This window comes from Drosophila sulfurigaster, chromosome 3, assembly GCF_023558435.1.
Source record: "Drosophila sulfurigaster albostrigata strain 15112-1811.04 chromosome 3, ASM2355843v2, whole genome shotgun sequence".
NCBI classification, from domain to species: Eukaryota; Metazoa; Arthropoda; class Insecta; order Diptera; family Drosophilidae; genus Drosophila; species Drosophila sulfurigaster.
This window is the reverse complement of record NC_084883.1, coordinates 53,850,874-53,873,341: the sequence shown is the minus strand read 5'-3', so window position 1 is coordinate 53,873,341 and position 22,468 is coordinate 53,850,874. Positions and strand designations below refer to the sequence as shown.

At 36.5% G+C, this 22,468-nt stretch overlaps 1 protein-coding gene and 1 long non-coding RNA gene across 2 annotated transcripts; both read right to left on the bottom strand.

Moving 5' to 3' along the window:
• Window positions 1–5,003: 5,003 nt before the first annotated feature.
• LOC133844292 (actin-binding Rho-activating protein) lies at window positions 5,004–6,104 on the bottom strand. Its single transcript, XM_062278211.1, has 3 exons — window positions 5,959–6,104; window positions 5,612–5,902; window positions 5,004–5,553 (listed from the first exon to the last, which is right to left on the bottom strand). The coding sequence occupies exons 1-3, from the start codon at window positions 5,980–5,982 to the stop codon at window positions 5,329–5,331; spliced, it is 540 nt and encodes a 179-aa protein (XP_062134195.1). The 5' UTR covers window positions 5,983–6,104; the 3' UTR covers window positions 5,004–5,328.
• Window positions 6,105–11,923: 5,819 nt separating this feature from the next.
• LOC133844178 (uncharacterized) lies at window positions 11,924–12,402 on the bottom strand. Its single transcript, XR_009894571.1, has 2 exons — window positions 12,250–12,402; window positions 11,924–12,106 (listed from the first exon to the last, which is right to left on the bottom strand). It is a non-coding gene; the product is annotated as an uncharacterized LOC133844178 (long non-coding RNA).
• Between the last annotated feature and the right edge of the window lie 10,066 nt (window positions 12,403–22,468).

Genomic DNA, 22,468 nt, shown 5'->3' with positions numbered 1-22,468 from the left:
CAAAAATTGATTAATCGCAGCAGGTGAAATACGCAAACGAACTCAATTTATTAGAGCTTGAAAGACAATGGCAAAACTGAGATGAAAGTAATATTTCATTGCATTGTATTACTATTTGGAGATTAAGAACCTAAATCAACTAAACTGAACAGAACTCAACAATAATGTAGCAAGTGGAGAATGATGGAACTGTTGAAATTATAGTTTACAGATCCTTTCAGTTCCGGCCGAACTGTCTGGGCGATTGTTGTGCGATTTGCCAAGTGCTCCATCATTGCTGTCGTCGTCGTCGTCGTCGTCGGTGACCTTTCCACTTGGCCAACTTGTGTGTCTAGGGAACATTTGAAATAACCATTCATAGCACTAGTTATAAAAAGAAGTAGAAGTAGAAGAAGAGAGCTTGGCATGTGTAGAACAACTTTAGTCGGGGGACAATTGAGAACCATAAAGAATAACAGAATCTCTCATAAGTAACGTTCTATGTGATAAATCGTGGGAGTCATGTCTGCAGATAATGGCCAGATGTGAATGGAGTCTACGTCATTTGGCATTGGCGTCTGTAAACTTTTGGCTCGCTCTTTTACGAGTATGAGTAGTTGTTGTTGTTGTTGTTGTTGCTGGCGTTGTTGTGCCACATTTCTAGCCATTAACACAAATATGCACAAATGGATAAATGGATAAATATAAATAACCATCTCTAAATACAAATATAATTTTTATGTTTATTGCTTCGATGTGCAAATTCTAAAAATTCTAATGAGCCATATCCAAAAACAATCATCGCCTTCGTCTTCGCCTTCGCCTTGACCCAGCTACAACTACTTAATGTCCATTCCATTGTCACATTCATGTGGCTTGTGTCTTGCTTATCTGTGTTGTGTTTTATGAGGTTGATGCGTTGCGCTTTGTTTCAGCCATTGTTCGACCTTTTGTGGAGCTAATCAAAAACAGCTTATCACCTTGTTGTTGGCAAATCCTTTGAGACGGTAACCTAACAACAACTGAGCACTCGCTTTCGCTCTCTCTCTCTCTCTCTGACAGCAGCTCGAAAAACAGCGCCGGAAACGGAAGCGCGCATTGTGTGCACCGTGTGCTCAGTTTACTTACTTTGACGAGCGACACCAAAGTGTGCTTCGTTGGTTCGTTGGTTCGTTGGCTGACTTGGCCATAAATCAGCCAACACTTTTGACGGCAACTTAAGCCAGGCAACTGCCCTGGCTATGATTACTCGACTTACTCGCTCCACGTTGCATTTCGCTTCTTGTCCAATATTAAAGGCGAACGAAATTGTTATGAATTATGTACGGGAAATTTGTTAAACACAACGAGGAAAACAACTTCTTTGCACTCGCGTTATTGATAAGCTTCAACTATGTAGTAAACAGTCTAAATGGATGGCGATTATAATAAACAAGCTTTGCGCTAAAGTTTCTTGTTTTCATGCATAAAAATAGTTTGGTTCAGTTCTTTGAAGTAAGCGGATGTTATTGCGAATGCATTGTCTTACTTTTAGTTAAAAATAACTACAGAAAGCTTTTTGGCTTCAAATTCAACATATTTATATAATGCTCTATAATTAGTTTTTAAAATTTGTTTCTATACAGCTAGTATAGAATTTGATTTTATATTATTTTTATAAGGCTGATGATGTTACACAAATACAGTGCATATTCTTAAAGCTATCTCGATTTGTTTGATTTTTGTTTTTCAATACTGCATTTTAGTTATTTTATTTTCATTTCATTCAAAGCACAAAGCTTAATGTAATGAAACGAAATACATTTTTTTTAAATCTTTTGAAATTTGATTTTATATGTTTTTTTTTCATTATGTTTCATAATTAGTTGCCAAAGAATGAACACTTTGACAACGACTTTTTTCGAAATTACCACATTGTTATTTGCGTTCTTTTTTTATTATAAAACCCAACCATAAATATATGGTTGCATTTATGCACAAATATAATAAAATAGTTTTTCAATTCATTTGACATTTTCATAAAATTTGCTCAATGAAATTCAAAGCGACATAAATATCCACTAAATATTTTGTATATTCAACTGTTCAATTACTTTCTATTGTTAAATTTTTAAAGAACTTTGAATAGTTAAAGCAGAAATTATCGACTGTAACCAATTTAACCCCATTAAGAGTGTTTACCAACATTTATGTCAACATCTCTTTCATTGCCTAAACAACTTTCGAAAATTTGTCTAGTATTTGGTAAACTGCATTTTTAGCCCATAAATAATAAATGGCCTTTGGTCGACGACAAGCACAAGTGAATAGTAAATAAGCCCAACTCATAGCTAAATCTAGGGAGGGAATCAATAATTTATATGCATGTTCCGGGCCATATGTTTGTGAATTTATAAGCTAAAATATGCACGAAAAATAAATAAAGTTTTTCGTTGAACTCTCTACGTTGTGCAATGGCAAAAAGCACAAGTCAAAAAGTTAAACACAGACAGAGAAAACCAGGTTCTAGACCAAATGGCATATGTTTTTGCTGTTCCATTTTTATTGTTGTTTACCTTTGTGGGTGTATTTGTGTGTGTGTGTGAGCATAACTGTTCTAGTAGAGCTGTGATTTAGTCGCCTCGCCAGGGGATCAATGGAAGCCATCAGAGAACACACACACAAAAAGGCGGACGACAACAATTTTCGAGCTGAGCAATCAGCGTCTGCAGTATTTCAGCACCTACATAGCAACCGAGGGAGATAGCATACGTTAGAAGGAGAAAGAGAGAGACACTGTCGAGTGGGCCTTGACTGTGCATTTGGCCATCACCTAGAAGTTGGCTGGCGAAAAATGCTAAGCGGAAGTTGAGCCCAACGATCCGTGTCCTGGCATTTGCATAAAAAATTCCACTGCCAAGACGGAAACATGTTTATACTCAATAGAAATAGGAATAAGAATTTCTACCCACATACCCATCATAATTATGTGACTGCCAAATCGAAGAGGAACTCCCTGCAATTATCTAAACACGTCTCCTATATATAGTATAGACATCCCGAATGACTTGCCTGCTGTCAGTCAACTGTAATGATGCTCGCATTTTAAAGTCAAACACAGAGAGAAAAATCTTGGCTGAAAAAATTTTGATTTAAGATTTTGCCTTCTTGGTTTAAGAGTTTTCCATTCTATAAACAAGATTATAATCTTCAATTGTGATTGCTTCATCTTCCTATTAGAGTCAGAATCAATCTTATATCAAGTATATCCCATCTATAATTAATCTACAACATTTAATCTTTTTATTTCCCCCTTCTTGCAATAAGATTATTATCTTGAATTTCAAGATTGGCAATCTAGATGTTTTTGTAGGTTTTCGATCATGATTTAAGAATAAACCTTCTTGGTTAAATTTTGATATACAAATAATATTGATTTAAAATATTATTCTTGATTTTAGCACGTTTTTTTTTCTGTGTACGTACGTAGGTGCCAAAGAGCACACACACATATAAAATAAGAGCAGACAATACCCAAATTCGCAGTACGTATTACACGTAAATTATGCATGCTACATGTTGAATTGGGCGTACACAATGTCTGTCTGTCTGTCTGTGTGTCTTCTGTTTTTTTGTGCCCTCTTCTGTCTGCGACGTACCGAGTTAAATTTACCTCCATAAATGTGAAAGCAATCGCGTGGGCCACAAAAATTACCATGGCTAAAAGAGGGTGGGGAAGGGAGTAGAGGGGAGGCACTCTTGGGGTGGCCAGATTCTGAGCAGCATGTCGTAAAATCAAATCAACGGTACATTAGTCGCGCAGGCACGCCCAACAGTCGCAGCGGGGCGCACAGTGGATCCAAACAACTCAAAACATTAAACTAAACAGGTGCCACTTGAATTTCGGTGGAAATATATCACGGGGTATATAATTTAAGAGCGTAAGAAAAGTTAAAAGAAAGAAAACAAAGATTTAACCTTTACCCTTAAACCTTTTTTTTCAATTAAAATAATTATGTTACTAAAAGAGTTGTTGAGAATATTAGATGAGTTGAAAGCGTTGAGCGTAGCTGCATTGTTAATGACGTAAGAACAATTGCTGGGCTCACCTCACAGCTTAGCTTAGCTTTGGAATTATAGTATATTAAATGTAATCCCTTTAATATTAATAATTTGTGTAGGTTTCTAATAAACTTAGCTGTCTGTTTTAGTTTGCTATACGTGACTATTACTATTACTAAATGCAAATTTCGAATATGTCTCTCTAGCAATGTATTAAATGAATACACTAAAAAAAAGTTATAAAATCCAGATTTTGGTCTTAGTACTTAGAACTTTGGTTTAAAAGAACATAAAAATCTTAAAGCTAGAAAACACACCTTGACTTCAAGAACATTTTATATAAGACCCAATTTTTAATTAATGAGAGGAAAAGTATCCTCTAGTTGTAAGACCAAAAATCTTATAGGATAAAAAAATATTACATTATATATATTTTTTCTCCATTTTATAATTTCATTAGCGCATTCAGTTCTATGTTAGTCACTCTACTTACGAAATATTTATCATCCGATTCAAACAGAATTTGATCCCAGGACGGACTCTTCTCCTCGACTATCTAAGCTAAGAAAAAAAAAATTTTTTTTTTTTTAGATTATCCATTGCAGATATATTTTGTAATTGGTCGTATACTTAAAAAAGAAGACTCTATATTATTTCTCTTGAATTGAAATTCTAGCGCAAATCATTTAAGATCTCGTTTCGCATCTACACATTCTGACCACTGTGCGCAATGCATGAACAACAGGCCTAATGACTTACGAGCTGATGACGACATACATATGTATATAGTACTACAGCCCGTATGGTAAATATGAGGTACGCATACGAGAAGTAATTTGGCAACTGTGTGACATGGTGTGTTACTTTGAAGTCGTCTGTCGACTGTCGCTTGTCTTGGCGTGTTGGCAGCTCAGGCTCAAGCTAAAGCTCAAACTGAGACTCCAGCTGCTTCCGCCACACGTATTAGACACAGACTCAAGATGTTGGGTTGAAAGTTATTTATTAGCATAGGAATATATATTGCCAGCAGAATGTGATATCCTTTTTCGGTTTGTCACTCTGACAGCCAGGTGTTTGCACTGCCATATAGAGAGACAGTGTCTGATGCTGTTCTCTTGGCTCTCAAGAGCTGTCAAGACGACAAGCGAAAGCCTCTTGTGCTGCACGCGCTCCTCAAGCAACCGAAATTGTTAATTGAATTAACTGTAAAAGGCTTAGGATGAGGGCGAGAGCACGTGCCACTTCACTGTGAGTGTGATTTCACATCATGACATGGGTCAGCGAAGCTCATTCTCTTCAGATGCGACCTCAGGTGGCTTCGTTGTTGTCGCGCAACTCCGGATGCTCCACAGGTCGCAGGCTCTCAATCTTGTCCGCAATCTCGGCGCTCAGCTCCGCAAAGGGACGCAGCAGGCGCACGTGCTTGGCATCGTCGCGACCCTGGAACAAAGTCTCGCCATCAAAGTCAACGTACTTGTGCCTTCGCGCACATAGCAAAGTGCCCAACAGCTTGTCTGAGATGTGATTGTAGAGCTGCAAAAGAGAGTGGGTTAAACCGAAGAAAGAGATTTGGCTAGGGATTGAGATGCACCTCGAAGAGCTCCCCGAATTCCAGACTAATCTCCGAGCTGTCCTTTGCTTCACACTTCTCGTTGATTAGCTGGCAGAGTTGTAGAATTTCCTGCAGTGAAATCATCTGAGCCTGCAGCGCACGTTGCTGAGATAGACTACCCGGAGGTGCAGTGCCATATTGATCCTTGAGGAAGCTACGCTTCGGCATATCCTTGACATTGCAGTGCGAAAAAGGATTGATGCTCTGCCACTGCTGATGCTGCTTCACATGCTCGTTGAACAGCATTATGCGAGCGAGCACAGTGTTGTCCTGCGAATGCGACAGCATAATATTGATAAACTGGATACTGATAACCGATGACCTACCTCGTTGTTTGTTTGCTCCGTCATATTCAGTTGACTGGGAATTTTATTACCTCATTGCAGAGACCGGAATTTATGTGTTTTGTCTAAACTGAAAAGCCTGCTATCTCGCGCCGTTTGCGCAACTGTTTTGGGCAAACAAATCAAAGTGTTATCAGCGACCGAACAGAGAGTTGACAGCAGGTCAGCAAGCGTTAAGCTGCCATTCGATAAAGTTTTGGCAATAGAAAGGTCAAAAGGTTGTCTGTCGCACAACGCATTTCAATTAATCAGTCATGCCTTAAAAACTTAAAGCCCATTGGACATGAACATGGAACTAAGAACATGGCTATGGCCATGGATATGGGATATGGGAAATGCGGCGGAAACAGGCAGCAAACTAGCGCCATAAATTGTGACCCAGAATGGCGCGCAAACAGGCGGAAGTATTTGAGCTTACTGCGAAAGTAAAGCAGGAAATACAATACAAATTTCTACCCACAGAGCTCAACCCAACCACAGAGCCCAAGCACAGCGAACCCAGAGAATTAATGAAACAAAACGGCACAAGAAGAAAAACCAAACCAGAAAAATGAAAGAACAACAGCAGCAGCAACTGACAAAAAAAAGAAAATATAAAAGTAGAAAGGGAATGTTAACGTTGTTAAGGTTGCCGCAACTTAAATACACTTACATGTTCAAGATTTACGAAAAAGCCAACAACAAAAAAAACCAAAAAAGTGAGAGAATGTGGAAAATGTCATCATTAGCGTAACTAAGCAATAAGATTAAGTGTGCGTGTCAGAGATTAGCTTAAGCTGTTGTGGATGCTGTTCAAATGGGCACAACTTGATGGCTTATAAATAGAATCTGTATCGACAATGTCTGATACTTGCAGACAACAATAAGCTGTTTAAATAGATGCGAATATAGTTATCAAAAGTGACACACTTAAGTGCATGAAAATAAATTCAAAATTGGCGGAAAAATAAATGAAGTGTTAAGCTTAACTATCAAAATACGTAAATGCAATTAAGTACGTAAAAAAATCAAAGAATTGCTTAAAAATAACATTACGAAAATTCAATAATGTAAATATGTTTAAAAAAAGAGAAGTACATCTTTTGATATAATTTTCTTATATTACTAATCTATTTTCGAAAGTGTATAGAATATAGTTTTCACAATTTTATATTTAAAATATTTGCAAAAGAAGACTTAAAATGTTTTTTTTATAAATTTCATATAATATGTTATGTAAATGAGAACAAGTACGAAAGCATCCATATCCATATTCAATAAAACAATATTCTACAAATATACTAAAAATATACGCCAAAAATACTAACATATACCCAATACTTTATTTAGTATATCAATATAGTACTACATTTTAAATATACCAGATTTTTGGCCACAGCATTTTAAAGTATACTAAATTAACATACAGCAAATCACTAAAAATATACCAAAAGCTACATTTGGCTACAATGATAAACTACTGCATTCATAGAGTACAAAATATACCAGATTGTTATCCAAAGTAACAAGACCTATAATAAGTACATTTACAATTTTAATTTGATGTTTTGATATTCTTTTCTTGACTGACTTAAAATATATCTTAAATAAATAATAAAAATATATTTTTCTTTTTTCAAAATTTATTAAACAAATTGAAAATATTATTAAAATTGAAAATGTCTTATGCTTAACATGTTTGAAAAGTAATCAATAATGCGCTTGCCTTCAATTTTCTTATTTGAGTCACATTATTTAAAATTTCATTAAGTAAATTGAAAATGTGTTTAAAGATGGAAATTCCCCTTTGACATTTGAATGTCTAGAATACCCTCAACTATCCATAACCACAGCCACCTCAGTGCGCGTCAATAAATTGCTGGCCATGTTTTCCGTTTCCATTTCCGCTTGCGAAAGCAAAATGGCGGCTGCCGCGCACTAAAGTATGCAACAGCTGGCGCTTGGCTCGTAAAGCATATCATTTGTCAACCCGTCTACTGTCTGTCAAGAAGCGTGTTGTGCTGACTACACACAAAACACTGGGGTTTGTTTGGCACCAAATATTATGACTGGCGAATCAATGAAGTGAACTTTCGTTATACAGAATTTGACATTCATTTATGGCAAATCCCTCCATCAAATAACTGGCTATTACACACAACAAACTCTCAGCTAGGCAGCTGTCGAGCTGGCTAAAATAGTTAATACACTTTGGGTGAAAGGGCAACGGAATTGCAAAGCGTTGGAGGACAGAGACAGAGAGAGAAAGAGAGTTGGCGGATTTGGCGGGACAGCCAGATAAATAGAGGGAAATGGCGCCACTTCCGCTAAGCAATAAACATTAATGTGCAATTAAAGCTGGTGTCTGGCTACGTCGCAACCGAAGTTGGGGTAAGTACGAGACTCAGCTGAGGAGGGATTGAAGTTGGTAAGGTTTCTTTGTGGTTGGGGTGTCTGTATTTGATTTCCAGCACTTGCGAGTGATTAACGCTTGGCGCCCGTGTATTAGCTTTTGGGTTATTTACGGCCAACAATCTTCGATTCGCCATGGCAGTCATAAGCAGCATTGGACTTTTGTTTGATGTTTGTTGTGGAACGAGAAAAAGGCGTTGTGCTCATTAATCGAGCTGAAATTGTGTGCACAAGGGGGTCGCCATGACACTGTTTGCTCAACTTGAACATTTTAAATACAAATTTAAGTTGCACGCTGCAGTACGTAACGTATACGTACAGTTGGTTGGCCATAAAAGCTTTAATAAGTGGCAAGCATTAAATATTTAAAAGCACAAAAAGAGCAAGCAACGAGAGCTAAGCTGCTGAGAAAACAACTGCCGAAGATGCTTGACAGCTGGCAGTTAAGCCTGTCTACCAAGGTGATCTCCTTGCAAGCTTGTTTGCTTCTTCTAACAAGACTCTGTGTTGCAGTTGCATCTTGCTGCCTGGGACAGCTGTAAGGAAGTGCTCTGTAAATGACAAACTTACAGCTGGAGTCGTGTATCAGGGCTTAGAGCTTGTTCGCATATCTCTTAAATTTATTGCATGTTTGCATAAAATCTGCTGCTGCATAATTCAATTTCGAAATACGAACAAGGGTTTTCGCCTTTGGGCTTTGCCGCCTCTTAATGTGAGTGTCGCAGACGAATGATTTTTATGTGCGCTTGGCAATCGAGGCACGTGCCCCAATAAATATTCCACTTGTTTTCTGTTTTTTTCCACAGTCATATTTTGGATTGAAATTGCGCTTCACATTCATATTTCTGTGACTGTGGCTAACACCTGTTTTTGCCGTAGACTCTTTGCCAACTTTAAGCCCCTTTCGCTAGACAATGGCAATTTTAAACTTTGACGAAAATTGATTTAAATGAGTCATTAATAACAAAACGGCAACTTTCAGCTGGCAACAGATTTATTGTTTGTCTACTTTCGACGTCAAAGTTTGATAAATGATTTTGGCTCTTTGCATATTGCCACCAACAGCAACAAAGGCTAACAAAATGTTCAGCAGCTGCCAGTTGCAATTTTTTCGGCTCCATTTGGCTGCGTTCAACTGACAAGCATTTAATGTTTTGCTTAGTCTTTGCGCTGTCCACTGAGCATAAAAAAATCAAATCAAGATCCCCATGACGCCGCCGAGAGACGTTGACCCCGCAATCGCCAGCGAAGACTCGAATAAAACTGCTCACAACAAAAAATTAGCTAACTCGACAGCAAACAAAGACGCAGAAAGAAAAAAAACTAGTGAGTAGTTCTTGGTTAAATACACTTTGAAAGAGTCTGCGGAATATGGCAATCAAAGTGGCAGAAGTTAAGAGTTAAAATGCAAAATATGCAAAATGAATTTTGCAAGATTTTTATCATATATTTATGCATACATTTTATACATTTCCCCCTTACAATGAAATCTAATCAAATTTTCAAGGTTTTCATCTTTTCACTCTTGCTTCCAACTATTTATAGAAAATATGTTGCTATTTTTAAATTGAATTGAAATTGAATCCATCAAGGTTTGCATACAGCTATCTCGCATATGTTTGAAGGACATTTCATCTTCAGCAAGCCAAAAAAATGCGTGTTTTCCTCCATTTTGTTATTGTTGATATACTCGGTACTCAAAGGATAGAAGGGTACTATAACTTTGTGCCTCCAGGAAATGTAGGCAACGCTGACCACATTAAGTATATATATTCTTGATCAGTGTCAACCGCCGAGACAATACGATATATACTGCACTCTATTGTATATTTTGAATAAAGTACTATTTGAAATATACAAGATGTATCATTTGGTATATTTAAAACTTAAAGCCACTTTATGTCGGTATTATTTAAAATGCGTAGCGGATATCTCACAATCATAACAAATATACCAAATATATCCTTTGAAATTTTTTTAATATTGGGTATATTTTAAATGTAATACTATATCAATATACCATTTATATCCTTTGGTACATTTTCAGTATTTTTGTGGTATATTTTACTTGTTGGAATTTTATTCAAAATGCGTAGCGATTATCTCATAGTCGTGTAGTACTTATCAAAATGCCATATATATAATTTGGTACACTTATAGTATTTGTCGGTATATTTTTTGGATTATATTTTAAGAATTATACCACGTTATTTTGCTTTTATTCAAAATGGGTAGCAGGTATCTCATAGTCGTGTAGTACTATATCTATATACCACATATAGCCTTTGGTATATTTTCAGTATCTCTCCGGTATATAATTCGGTATATTTCAAAAGTAATACCGCTTATAGGCGTATAGCACTAGTACTTTATCAATATACCAAATATATCCTTTGGTATATTTTGGATATTTTTGCGGTATATTATTTGGTATATTTTCAGAATTAACCGCTGTATTTCGCTTTTATTCAAAATGACCAGCGGGTATCTCACAGTCGAGCACACTCAACTGTAGCTTTCTCAGTTGTTGTCGATACAAAATGGCGTTCGCCACACACAAAACACAAAAGTATGCAACAGCAGGCACATCAGATGTGTGTATGAAAAATGGTTGAATGTTGCCTGTCCATTGATTTGATTGACACTTTTATTGACATACAGTTACGGTTGTTAGTTTCGTTTGGTGTTGTTGTTCGTGCTGTTGTTGTTGTGACTGTAACTGTCAAGGGTTTTATGACCTGAGCTATGTATGAGGGAATGAACGAGCGAACGGGCTAAGCTTTTAAGCCAATATATTTGGCCAGCGAGCGTAAAGATTGTGGAATTTCGTTGTGTTTATTCGCATCTTTTGCTGGGCCATGCATTATTTATTATCCATAAATTGAATGTGCTTTTCGCTTTTTCGCATTTCGCTTTTTTATGATTGCTTTATGGCTTGTTCAAATTTGTGTTAACTAAATAATGATTTGATTCAGCTTAAGCTCTATAAACTTTATAATGTGTTAAATAATGAGTTTATTATAATAAAAACTCGATTTATTGTTGATGACCACTTAATAATAATTGAGTGCTCAGTGATTATTGTTTATCTCTACAATTCATTGTTCTCTTTTTTATTCTTTATTTCATTTAAAGCTGTCTTAAAGCATGAAATTTAAAAGTCTGCTCAACTTTTACGCATTTTTAACGCTTATCTTGTCCAGTCTAATTGCCAGCTCTAATTGTGTTGCGAGGGGAATTCAGAGCATAGAGAAGACTAATTAAATTTTGTGGCCGTCAGCGGAGAACTCTCCGCTTGTAAAGTGTCTGCAATGAAATTTCATGGCACTTTCATTTGGGGACTCTCACTTCACTTGTCCAAAGCTTTTTTCACTTATTTTTATTTTTTTGGTGTATTTTGTTGTATTTTCTTTTTATGCGTGTTCGTAACAATAACCGAGTTCACTCATAAAATATGACATTTGGAGGCTTTTGTTTGGCTTAATCTGGGGCCAAAGCATGTGGCAAGCTTGGCAGGCCGCAGCAACACAATCGCATGGTAATTAATCAGGCTTCATTTTCACTTAATCGCGACCATGATTTTTGCACGCTATTTGCGGCTATGTAATATAAAATATATTTGTGGAATATTACTTTCGCTTTCGCTTACATTTTCATATTCATTTCGGTTTCATTATGTTGCTGGCACAGCGTGGGGCTTGCACCAAATTGCCATCGCCATAGCTATAGCCTTGGTCAGCTGTGTCCGAAAATACAAAGAACACAACAACAACAGAAACAGCAACAAAAAAATAAAATGAAACCAATTTAAATATGCATAACATGAGGGGGAGGCGCAGCATTTGACGTTGTTAGTTGCGGTTCCTGGTGCCCCTTAATTACCTATTCGAAGTCCAACTGCGCCTCGCCTGCCACTGTTGTTGTCCTGACCAAGGACATCACGGCATGGACAAACGTTAAATTTTCAATTCGTTTGCCAAATAAATGTCAAAATGCCAGCATTATGTTTATAATCATGACAACACACAGATAAATACCCAGCAGCTACAGCGGAAAGGATAAAGAACAACATGAGTTTCAATGGCTAGAATTCATTTTTCATTTAATCAATTCTGAATTTTGGTTGTATTTATTTGATTATTTTGTAGTTCAATTATTTATATTTCATTGAAATATTTCGAAAATTTAATAAAAGCATTTAAATAATTTCATAACTACTATGTTCTACGTAATTTATTGAATTATTAAATTATTAATATTCACGAGCTGATTTGATTTGGACCAAATTACCAGAATGATTTTATTTATTATTTATTTAATTAGTTAATGAATTGATTTTATAACATTATTAGGTTTTTTTTTTTGTTTTGTTCTACTTATTTTATTGAAATTATTTTTAAATAATATCGTGACTTGATTTTCTTCATTACTTCAATTATATTTTCAATGGTATATTTATTTATTCAATTACTTCTTTCGTTAAAGTTTTTTTATTGCAATTTATAAAATAAATTCTTTATAAGGATTTTTTCATTGAAATATTTATTTAAAATTCATCAACGTATATATTTTTGTTGAAGTATTGGCTTAATAATATCATTTATTTAATTACTGTATTATAATATTTTATGTTCACTCTGATTTATTAAAAATATAATGTTTGTCCTGACAATTGTAGCTCAATCCTTTATGGTTCTTTTTTTCCTAGAAGCATTTACATATGTTTATTTCGTGAAAGTATTTTTTTTTGTGAATTCTTAATACAAGTAGAACTGAAATATTTATTTAATTTTTTTTTATATTTTTGCCGTTGAAGCATTGACATTCAGTTGATTTCATTTACATTGTTTTATATATTTCGGTGAAATATTTATTAAATATTATTGTGCCATATTTTTGTTGATTTATTTCATTATTTGCCCTGACAATCGCAGCTCAATCCTTTATTGCTTCATTTTTCCTAGAAATTGTTCGTGGCCTCTTTATGTTTCCCTGTCATTTGTCATGCTATTTGTTTCATACTTTGGCAATAAACGTATAATTCCTGCGGCATTTGCGTGGTTCTATGTTGATTTATTAAAGTTTTCTCGTTCTCTCTTTTGGCTTTTTTCTGGCTCCCCTCTGAAGTTTATGATTGGCCTACGCATTGGACTGAAACCTAAACCATTTTGAATAGCCGCCACACAGAGAGAGAGAGAGAGAGAGAGAGAGAGAGAGAGAGCCATGTGGCGCCTCATGTTGCTCTGGTTTCACGGGCAGCTTGCACATTGATTCATCGCAAATTTATGCTAATTGCAGGCACTTTTTTGTGCGTTGCTTTCGCTGTCTAAAAATACGCAAGGTTCAAGCAACTCTGTCTTCGTCTTTTACGCAGTCTCCTTGATTAGCTGCTGTGAATTTAATTTGCTTAAATTAATTACCGTTGCCTTAAAATTAAATGCGTAATCAACTTAACTGTTTCGCCAGCCAGCCATTTCCCTGTCCATCGAATGGTTTAACTGGCAGAGGTATTTTTGCTAACCGAGCTTGTTGTTGATTGGTGTTGATGTTAAACTCGGCGTATACGTAATGTCTGCTATAAACATCAATTGCAGTGTGTTTGGGAGGGGGGGTAAAAGTTTTAAATGTTATCGCAGGCAGTGTAAACAGTGTGCGTGTTTTTCATAGTCACACAAACACTAGAATACACACACACACACACGTATACTCGCTATAATGGCGTGCTGACAAGCGAAACAGTTGGGACAACAATACTCGATATCTAAGCTGAAATTCTGGTCACCCAACGATGACGTGTTCGCTGCTCACTTCAAAAGCCTTTGAAGGACAACAAGCTGAGGTCCTTACGCATATATAAACTATGGCTTCAGTTATTTTTGCGCGTCATTGTTCGCCCACAGACTTGCGGCTATGAAACTTTCCCTCTAAAATTGCTTTCGACTCTCTCGGCAAGTTTTAGTTGGAGTCTCAGCTGTGGCTGCAACGCAGAAAGTTGCATTGGGTGAATGACTAAATTACATTTCAACAACTGCAGCTGTAATCCATCGATGATGACTAAACGACACAAAGCTGACAGCGCGAAATCCAAAACCTGGGGACGAACTCAAAGCTAAACATGAAATGTAATTACTTGAATGAAATACAGGACACTTGACCTAGATCCTTGCAACTTTGCCTTCGCCCTCTTCACGCTGCTCGGTGCTCGGTGTGGCAATTACTTTCGCACGTTTGACTAACAAAGGAAAAAGGTTCGCTCTTCTTCTTTGTGCACAATCCAGACACTGTGAAAATTATTGCATGCCTTGCAATATGCTCAGGCTACAACGTCTGGGGCAGAAAAGAGGTCAATGTATTTTTTGTTTATTTGCGACGCCTGTGAAAACATTTCCCCCCTCCCTTCGTCTTTTGTACATTGCTGTCGCTCGTAAAATCCCTAAGCATACGAGGCCCATTTTACGGGAGAAAAGAAAACTCGGCTGCCATTTTCCGTTTGCCATTTGCCCTCAGTTCCTGTCAGACATTCAGCGCTCTAAATATAAATTTACGTTATACGTTTGTGTGTGTGGAAGAGTGTGTGTGTGTGGGTGTGGCATGCCTCAAGTCATCATAACTTCTGCTCTCCCGTAACGCAACAACTTCGCTTGCAAAGCAAACTCCGTCCTCTTGCTCTTCTTATGTGCACATTGGCATTGTCCATAAATCAAATGTCGCTTTGAAGTTGCACATTGCTTCGGTGTGTGTGTGTTTTTGCTGCTAAGGACTTTGCAAAGATAAATGAAACTATGTTTGTATCTCACACACAAAAACAAAACTCAGCCAGTAACGCGGAAATAAAAACCAACCAAAATCAATGCTGAAGTCGGGACGAATGAGAATTACCCTCTACTCTATATTTAGAACCGACTGCAGTCTATTTTAAGATAAGCAAAGAGAAAATTTGATTGATTGACATGCTTGCTGACGGCATTTTTACCCAACTCAAACCATTAAAGTGTAGAGCGGGAAAGATTTTTTCAAGTAATGTTTGATTTTTTGCTTTAAAATACAGTCTAGTATGTGCTAAAGCATAAATTGAACAAAGTATGATTGATCACTAATAAGAAATATTGTATAGTATTAGTTTTTAAAAAGATGCGTAAATATAGTTTTAAATGAAGAACTTTCTATAAATGCTTTAACTATAAATTTAATAAAATAAGAATAATTATTTTGTAAAAAAAAGTGGATTTAAAAATAAGTAAATATAAATGTGTAAGTTTAGTTTTAAATAATGAACTTTTTTATGCTAAAAATACAATAAGAGTTTTAACTAAATATTGACCAAAATTAGATTTATTATTTTGTAAGGAAAAGTTTGTTCAAAAATTCTTAAAATGTGTAAATTCAGTTTTAAATGAAGAACTTTTATATGCAAAAATACATAAATACTTGAATTATAAATTGAGCAAAGTAATATTTATAATTTGTATGGATAACTTTAATTAATAAGTCTCTAAAATAAATGTGTAATTTCGATTCCAAATGCAGCACTGTTTTATGGAAAATATATTTTATTTTTCTTTCTGTATAATTATACTTTATGAAAAAGAAATGCATTCAAAACTAAATTCAATTTATTTATACTTAATTTACGCACAAATACGCCCGCTTTTGGTATTTCTAGGGTATTAGCAAACACTGCACATTGGGATGAAATGCCTTTATTTTGGCCATAACCGTAATTTTAAAGCTAGAAAATTGAAACTTGGAGAATTTGCTGCTTATATTATTTGTTAATTTCGGATTATTTTATTTTTTATTTTTTTTTTTTTTTTTTAGTTTTTATTTTTATTTTTTTTTTTTTTTTTTTTTTAATCACCTCTAAATCGTTTTCCGGAAAATCATTTGGAATTACCCAGTCAAAAGAGGCCTTGACATTGCGATTTGAATCCAGCCCAATTTTTAGTTAGTCACCCCGACGAAGAGAAACCTTGCTTGTATCTATTGAAATATTTAACCCCCCCGCAAATTCCCGCAAATTAATTAAATGCTACCTGAATATACACATAATAACTCATACTACCACATAAGTTGTTATTTGTTATCTGTTGTTTCTTGCTAGATATGCCGCACGAAACACAAATATTTTAAGGTTAGAACCAACAAAACTAATGCTTACGTATTTCATTAAAAACATGACAACACAAAAACAAATATAATTAAAAACTTATACAAATATTTTCTACATACCATGAAGAACATTTTCCAATTTAAGGTATTTTAATAAGTCAAACTGTTTAAAAATACGACAACGCCAAAATTAAGAAATTTTACAACATTATTGATATATTAACATGAACTTTTTAGGTTTTTGCCAAAATAAAGGCCTTTCATCCCAATGTGCACTGTAACAACTTCATGCATACACAAAAACGAATCTCGTGGATATGGAAATTTGCAGAACTTGACATTTCTTGTTTCACACCATTTGCCTTGGACTCCCACTTGATAGTATTTTCTGCCTGCGTGGAATTTGAATCGAGAGAATTTTCAGTGAATTGGTAAAGTTTTTGGCGCCGTTTCCCCCGCCCCCGCCCCGTTCTCTTCTGGCTGGGCAAAGGCCAGCTGGGAATTGCTGTGGCTCCTTTTTGTGTGTTGCGTTTGCTTTAAACGTGTCACAGATCATATGCGAAATTTGTTTGTAAAATGCAAATTTAATGCATAAATTAGGCAAGCAAATGGTCTGGCGATAAGCGCAGTAACAACAACAATAACAACAACGATAACAACAACGACAACAAGCAAATTATAATTTGCGCTACGCTGTCCCGTTATAAGGCAATCAAAGTGGCGACCAACTGGCACATCGGCTGTAAATTGAATTAAACTTCAGTCCCCGTTCTTCGTTCTCAGTTCTGAGTTCTCAGGCTGACAAAAAGGGGGCGCATTAAGTGAATTAGAGAGTCGACCCGAAACATCCTTCGCTTCCTGCACATCACTCACATCCTTGTGGCACTTTATTCCTTTTTCCTTTTCCGCTTGCGTGCGTAGACCAAAATGAGAATGAAGCATGGAGAGAACTTGGAGAGATGATAAGTCAAGCATGCGAGAGTGGGTTTCCACGAAATGATAATAAAAGTGTGCTTTGCCTGCCTTCCTCCTGCATACACAAAGCAAAACTTGAAACACGTATACGACATGTGCGACATGCACAATAGCAGCGGCTACAATGTCCATGACACACACACACACACACATGCGAAGTTAATTGCCTTGGTCCTTTCGAGTTGCAGTCAAGTTAATCGCCAGCATGCTAAACGCTTCATAGCTTCCTTTATGCTCTTCCGCCAAAAGCCTCTTCCTCTTTACCTCGCTCGCTGTTATGGCGCAGATAAGTCATGGCCCCAGGCTCGTGAATCTCTCTTCAAGCACAAAGCGCATTGTCGCACTAACACTCACACACACACACACACTCTCACGCAGTGTCTCGCCGTGTAGCAATCTTACAATCTGACAATGCCACATGCTAGTTCCACACATGACTGACATGTAAATTAAGATTAGACTTTCAAGAAGAAGAAGAAGCGGCGGCAACAAAAAAATTGAAATTGAATATGCACATCGGCAACATGTCGCACACAACAAGTGGCCTGGCAACATTTACGGACTCGACAACATTTAACGTCTTGGTAACATTTATGAACCTGGCAACATTAGCAGACTTGGCAACATTCGCTAACTTAGCAACATTTACTGACCTGGCAACATTTCACTATCTTGTCAACATTTGATGGCTGTGCAACATTTGCACCTCTTCAACATTGTAGTCTTGGCAACATTTGCGTCTGCAACAATTTGTAGCTACAATTTATATTGGCAACAATTTGGCAAGCTGTCTTTGTGTTTGCTCCCAACTTGGCTAAGACATGTGTTTCTTTTGTTTATGTTTATTTGTAATTGGGTATGCAAGACTACAGAATTTGTTAATGCTTGCTTGTTATGAGAATTAAATAAATTTTGAATGATTTGAGTCTTCTGAACAAGTATGCAGAATATTCAGGGTAGAGCAAAGTTGAGTGTATGTTCAAGACTGTCCATAAAATCATAATTACACAAGCAACCCCAAAATCTTCTTCTATTTTATTTTAATTATTTCATTCTTTATAAATGTGATACAATAAATATAATAAAGAATAATTCCAAAAGTTATAAAGTAAAACGAAATATAGCCGCACTTTAAACGTTTCACAAAGTTCTAATAACCAAACTAATATTAACATTTTGTTCAAAGACCTTATTCGAAATAACTTTTTTTATTAATGAAAATAATTTCAAAATTCGAACTAAACAATTGCTTAGTTAATTACCGAATTTAGTCTAAATTTGGATCTAAAATTCACTTAGAAAGATTATCAAGATATCGCTTAGCGAACAGTCTCAATTTTCTTTCAATTTCTCACACTTCTGTTGCAAAGTGATACATCTAAGTCGAAAGAATGAAATTTAATTCATGTATTATGTATATTTATGCATAACATCTCACTAAGACACTTCCTAAGCCAAATTCAATTAATTAAGTAAACGTATAAGCATGAGAGTTACGTATACGTTCTAAAGAACTCAAATATAAAGATAAATTTTTATTAACTTGTAAAAAAAGGGAATTTTTAAATGATATAATATCATTTACTTTACTGCATACTAATTATTTACTCAAGAACTTCCAGGCGAAACCCTTCGTCTATCAACGTGTGTTGAACCCTTTCTCACGTTTCCTCTTTGACCGCAAGTACATCAACACTAGAGGTTGGCAGCTTGCCACAAGAAAATCAAAGAGAACAACAAACCACAAATATTTCTTGTGACGAATAATACGCTCTCCTCGCATTGAAGCCAAAAACCTGAACACAAATAGTTTGCTTAGTTGTATTTTATTATTATTATTTTATGCTGTGTCGTCTACAGCAATTTGTCGTTGTGTGTTTATTTCCGTTGCGTTTCATTGAGCTTCTGCTAATTTTATAAATAATTGCTGTGTAATTATCGCATATTTTTTTGTACCTGCTGCCAAATGCAATAGAAGTCAGAAGCTGATTATTTTTTCGTTACCTGCACTTGACATTTATTCGGAGACAAAGGTGTTTGTGAGAGCTCTGTGCAAATAATCACAGCAAATTACTTTTAGTGTTTGTCTGATTCAGAAAAGTACGATTGCCTTTGTTTGGCATTCATGTTTGGAGGCTGTTTTCGTTGCTTTGGGCCATATCAATTAACTGGAATGCGCGACACAAAAACTCAGACCTAAATTGAGTTTTGGAGCGGAGTGTTAAGTGCTCGTATCAGGCACCTGTGTAACTGAATTGCTCATAAATTTAATGTTAATTGCACAGGACACCAGATGGTCTAAACACACACACACACATGCGTGTGTTCCACCTTTTAAACAGCCACTTAAAGGCAAAGACACATCGTTAAAAGTTAATCGAAGCTGTGTGTGTCTCTTTAAGACGCAGCAAACTATGCTACACTTTCTCAATTGACCTTGTCTTGACTGTGGGCCAAAGGCCCGTTGTGTCACAGTTTCGTGTCTTGCGGTCAACTTGTTGCCCCTTTGCAACTAAATTATGGGCGTGCGTTGTATGTTTATGTGTGGTTAATTTGCACTTGCCAATTTCGGGGGCATGCAATTAACATAATTTGCTGGAGGAGTGTCTTGCAACACACGCAGTGTCGAATGCTGGCTTGCCACGTGCCACATGCCACATGTCCAGGCAATTAAATTCTCTGGAGAGAGGCAGCATCATAATAAGCATTTAATTAATGTGTTTTGCTTGCCATTCGTTGCCTGCAACTAAATGACCTGACTGATTTCCATATTAATTGGCAATTGCTTCGAGCATTCGAAGCAAAGATTACGCATACGCCTCATGTGTCGACATGTAAATGTTTTGCATGTGGTTTTTGCGGCGGTAACTTTCGCACTCTGTCTTTTATGTCTGTCGACCGCACATTTCGCAGCAGTCGTCAAGTGTTCAAATTGTTACCAAATTTGCCAAAAACACGCGCAGAGAGTGAAAATGTCAGCAACATAAATCAGACACAAAAGTTTTTCGTCCACCACAGCGACTTTAATGGCGACAGCTGCCGTCTCCCGTCTCGACTAATGAGGCGGCGTGTAAACGCTGCAGGGCATAAAATTCCAGAATTCCAAATTAATATTCAATTATGAGCAATTGTATTGATTTTGTGTGTTTTTTAGTGGTTGCCCTTCTCCTCTTTCTCCTTCTTCTTCTTCTTTGTTGTTCTCTGGTATTTGCAAGTTACACATAATTAATGCTTCAAAGAGAGCAACAGCTGCAGGTGTTGCGATGTGTTGAACTTCATCAACGAGGCAAAGCACGTCAGGCTATGAACTCTTATTATGTTCCACATGTCGTATGCGCATTATGAACTAACGAGTAACCAAGTAACTACTGCCAAACTATGCCGTCGCCTTCGCCTCCGCCTCTGTCTGCTATGCTCTGACAGAGACCCTTCGATGTCGTTTAATGGCTGTGCTTTATATTAAAATCCGTTGTGCGACCGCACATTTATCATACACACACGCTGCCAGCAGTTCTTAACCTCCGACGACCTCGTCCTCAGTCTGAGGTTGTTGCGGCTTTTTAATGCGTTTTTAATTGTTGCCACAGCAGAGCTATTTGCCTCAGGAAGTGTCGTTTTAATGACCTTTTGCTGCCCGATTATTTCATGTTTCGTTCTTTCTTTTTTTAATGCCTGCCATTAAAGTTTTGACGCTGAAAAAAACGAGGCTCAAGATATATTCTTGCAGAGGAAACAAGTAAGGAAGCTACAGTCGAGTGTGCTCGACTATCAGATACCCGTCACCCATAATGATGAAAATGAAAACACTTCAGTATTAAATTTAAAATATACCAATTTAGTAAATATACTAAAAATATACCAAATGATAAATTTGGTATATTGGAGTAGTATTAAATTCAAATTATTTTGTGTGGTATAAAATATACCAGATTGTCAATCAAGGCATTTTAAAATATACCAAATTAATGTACCATAAAACTACTAAAATATACTAAACGCTACATTTGACATATTGATAAAGTATTGCATTCATAATATACCATTCATTTAAAAATATACCGAATCAATCTACGGTAACATACTAAAAATACCAATACCAAAAATACTATATGGTATATTGATAAAGTATTGTACTACACTTAAAATATACCATAGAATGGAAAATATACCAGAACAAATGGTGTCGAAAAAGAATGATAGCTTTATATCAGATCTCTAAAATAGGTGTTCATATGGACGGACAGACAGACGGACATGGCAATATTATCTCGGCTGTTGACGCTGATCAAGAATATATGTATATACTTTTTGGGCCAGGGATGCCTCCTTCTGCCTGTTACATACACTTCCTGGAGACACAAAGTTATAATACCCTTCTACCTTATGGGTAGCGGGTATAAAAATAAAGTAGCGAAAGTAACAACGCAGTCAACAGTTAAGCGAGTTAATTAATTTTAACTACGCCTTCAAAGTATGTCGTCTCCTAGCTAGGGGTAGTTACCAACCCCTGCTACTGTCTCGCTCCCACTTGTTTTGCAAATTTGGTTTATGTATTTCCCGCGGCATATTTATTCCCATTCGCCGTGGAAGTGGCAGTGGCAGCGTCACGAAAGGCAGTTGGCAACACGAAATTGGCGATAAATCAACTGATAATGTCAGCGCACATTAAACGGCATGGTTCTGTGTGTGTCTGGGGTTATTTGCGGTTCGGTTCGGTTTGGCCTGATAAACTTTGCATTGTGTGTTTGGCGGTCGTTTTTGACATGTGGATAGCGCAAATCAGAAGCCAAGTTTGCACTTGTCACAAGTTTTTTTCTGTTTTTGGGGTTTCGGGGTTTCGGCTTTTTCCCCTAATCAGTGACGAGTTTTCCTTTTCGACTTTCGGGGTTTGCATAGTAAATTGAGGTGTTTTTTGGGGCCCCGGAGAAGCGGAGCATCATAAAACAAGCAAAAGGAAATTACTGTCGGAAAAGTTTTCATGCTCAAACAGAATGACAATGACAACAGCAAAAGTGAG

What these genes read in the sequence shown, in the direction of transcription:
- LOC133844292 (XM_062278211.1), bottom strand. Translation starts at nt 5,982, where the DNA reads ATGACGGAGCAAACAAACAACGAG. An exon ending in CGGAGCAAACAAACAACGAG is followed by an intron (nt 5,903 to 5,958) that starts GTAGGTCATCGG and finishes TCGCATTCGCAG; the next exon opens with GACAACACTGTGCTCGCTCG. An exon ending in AATTCGGGGAGCTCTTCGAG is followed by an intron (nt 5,554 to 5,611) that starts GTGCATCTCAAT and finishes TCTCTTTTGCAG; the next exon opens with CTCTACAATCACATCTCAGA.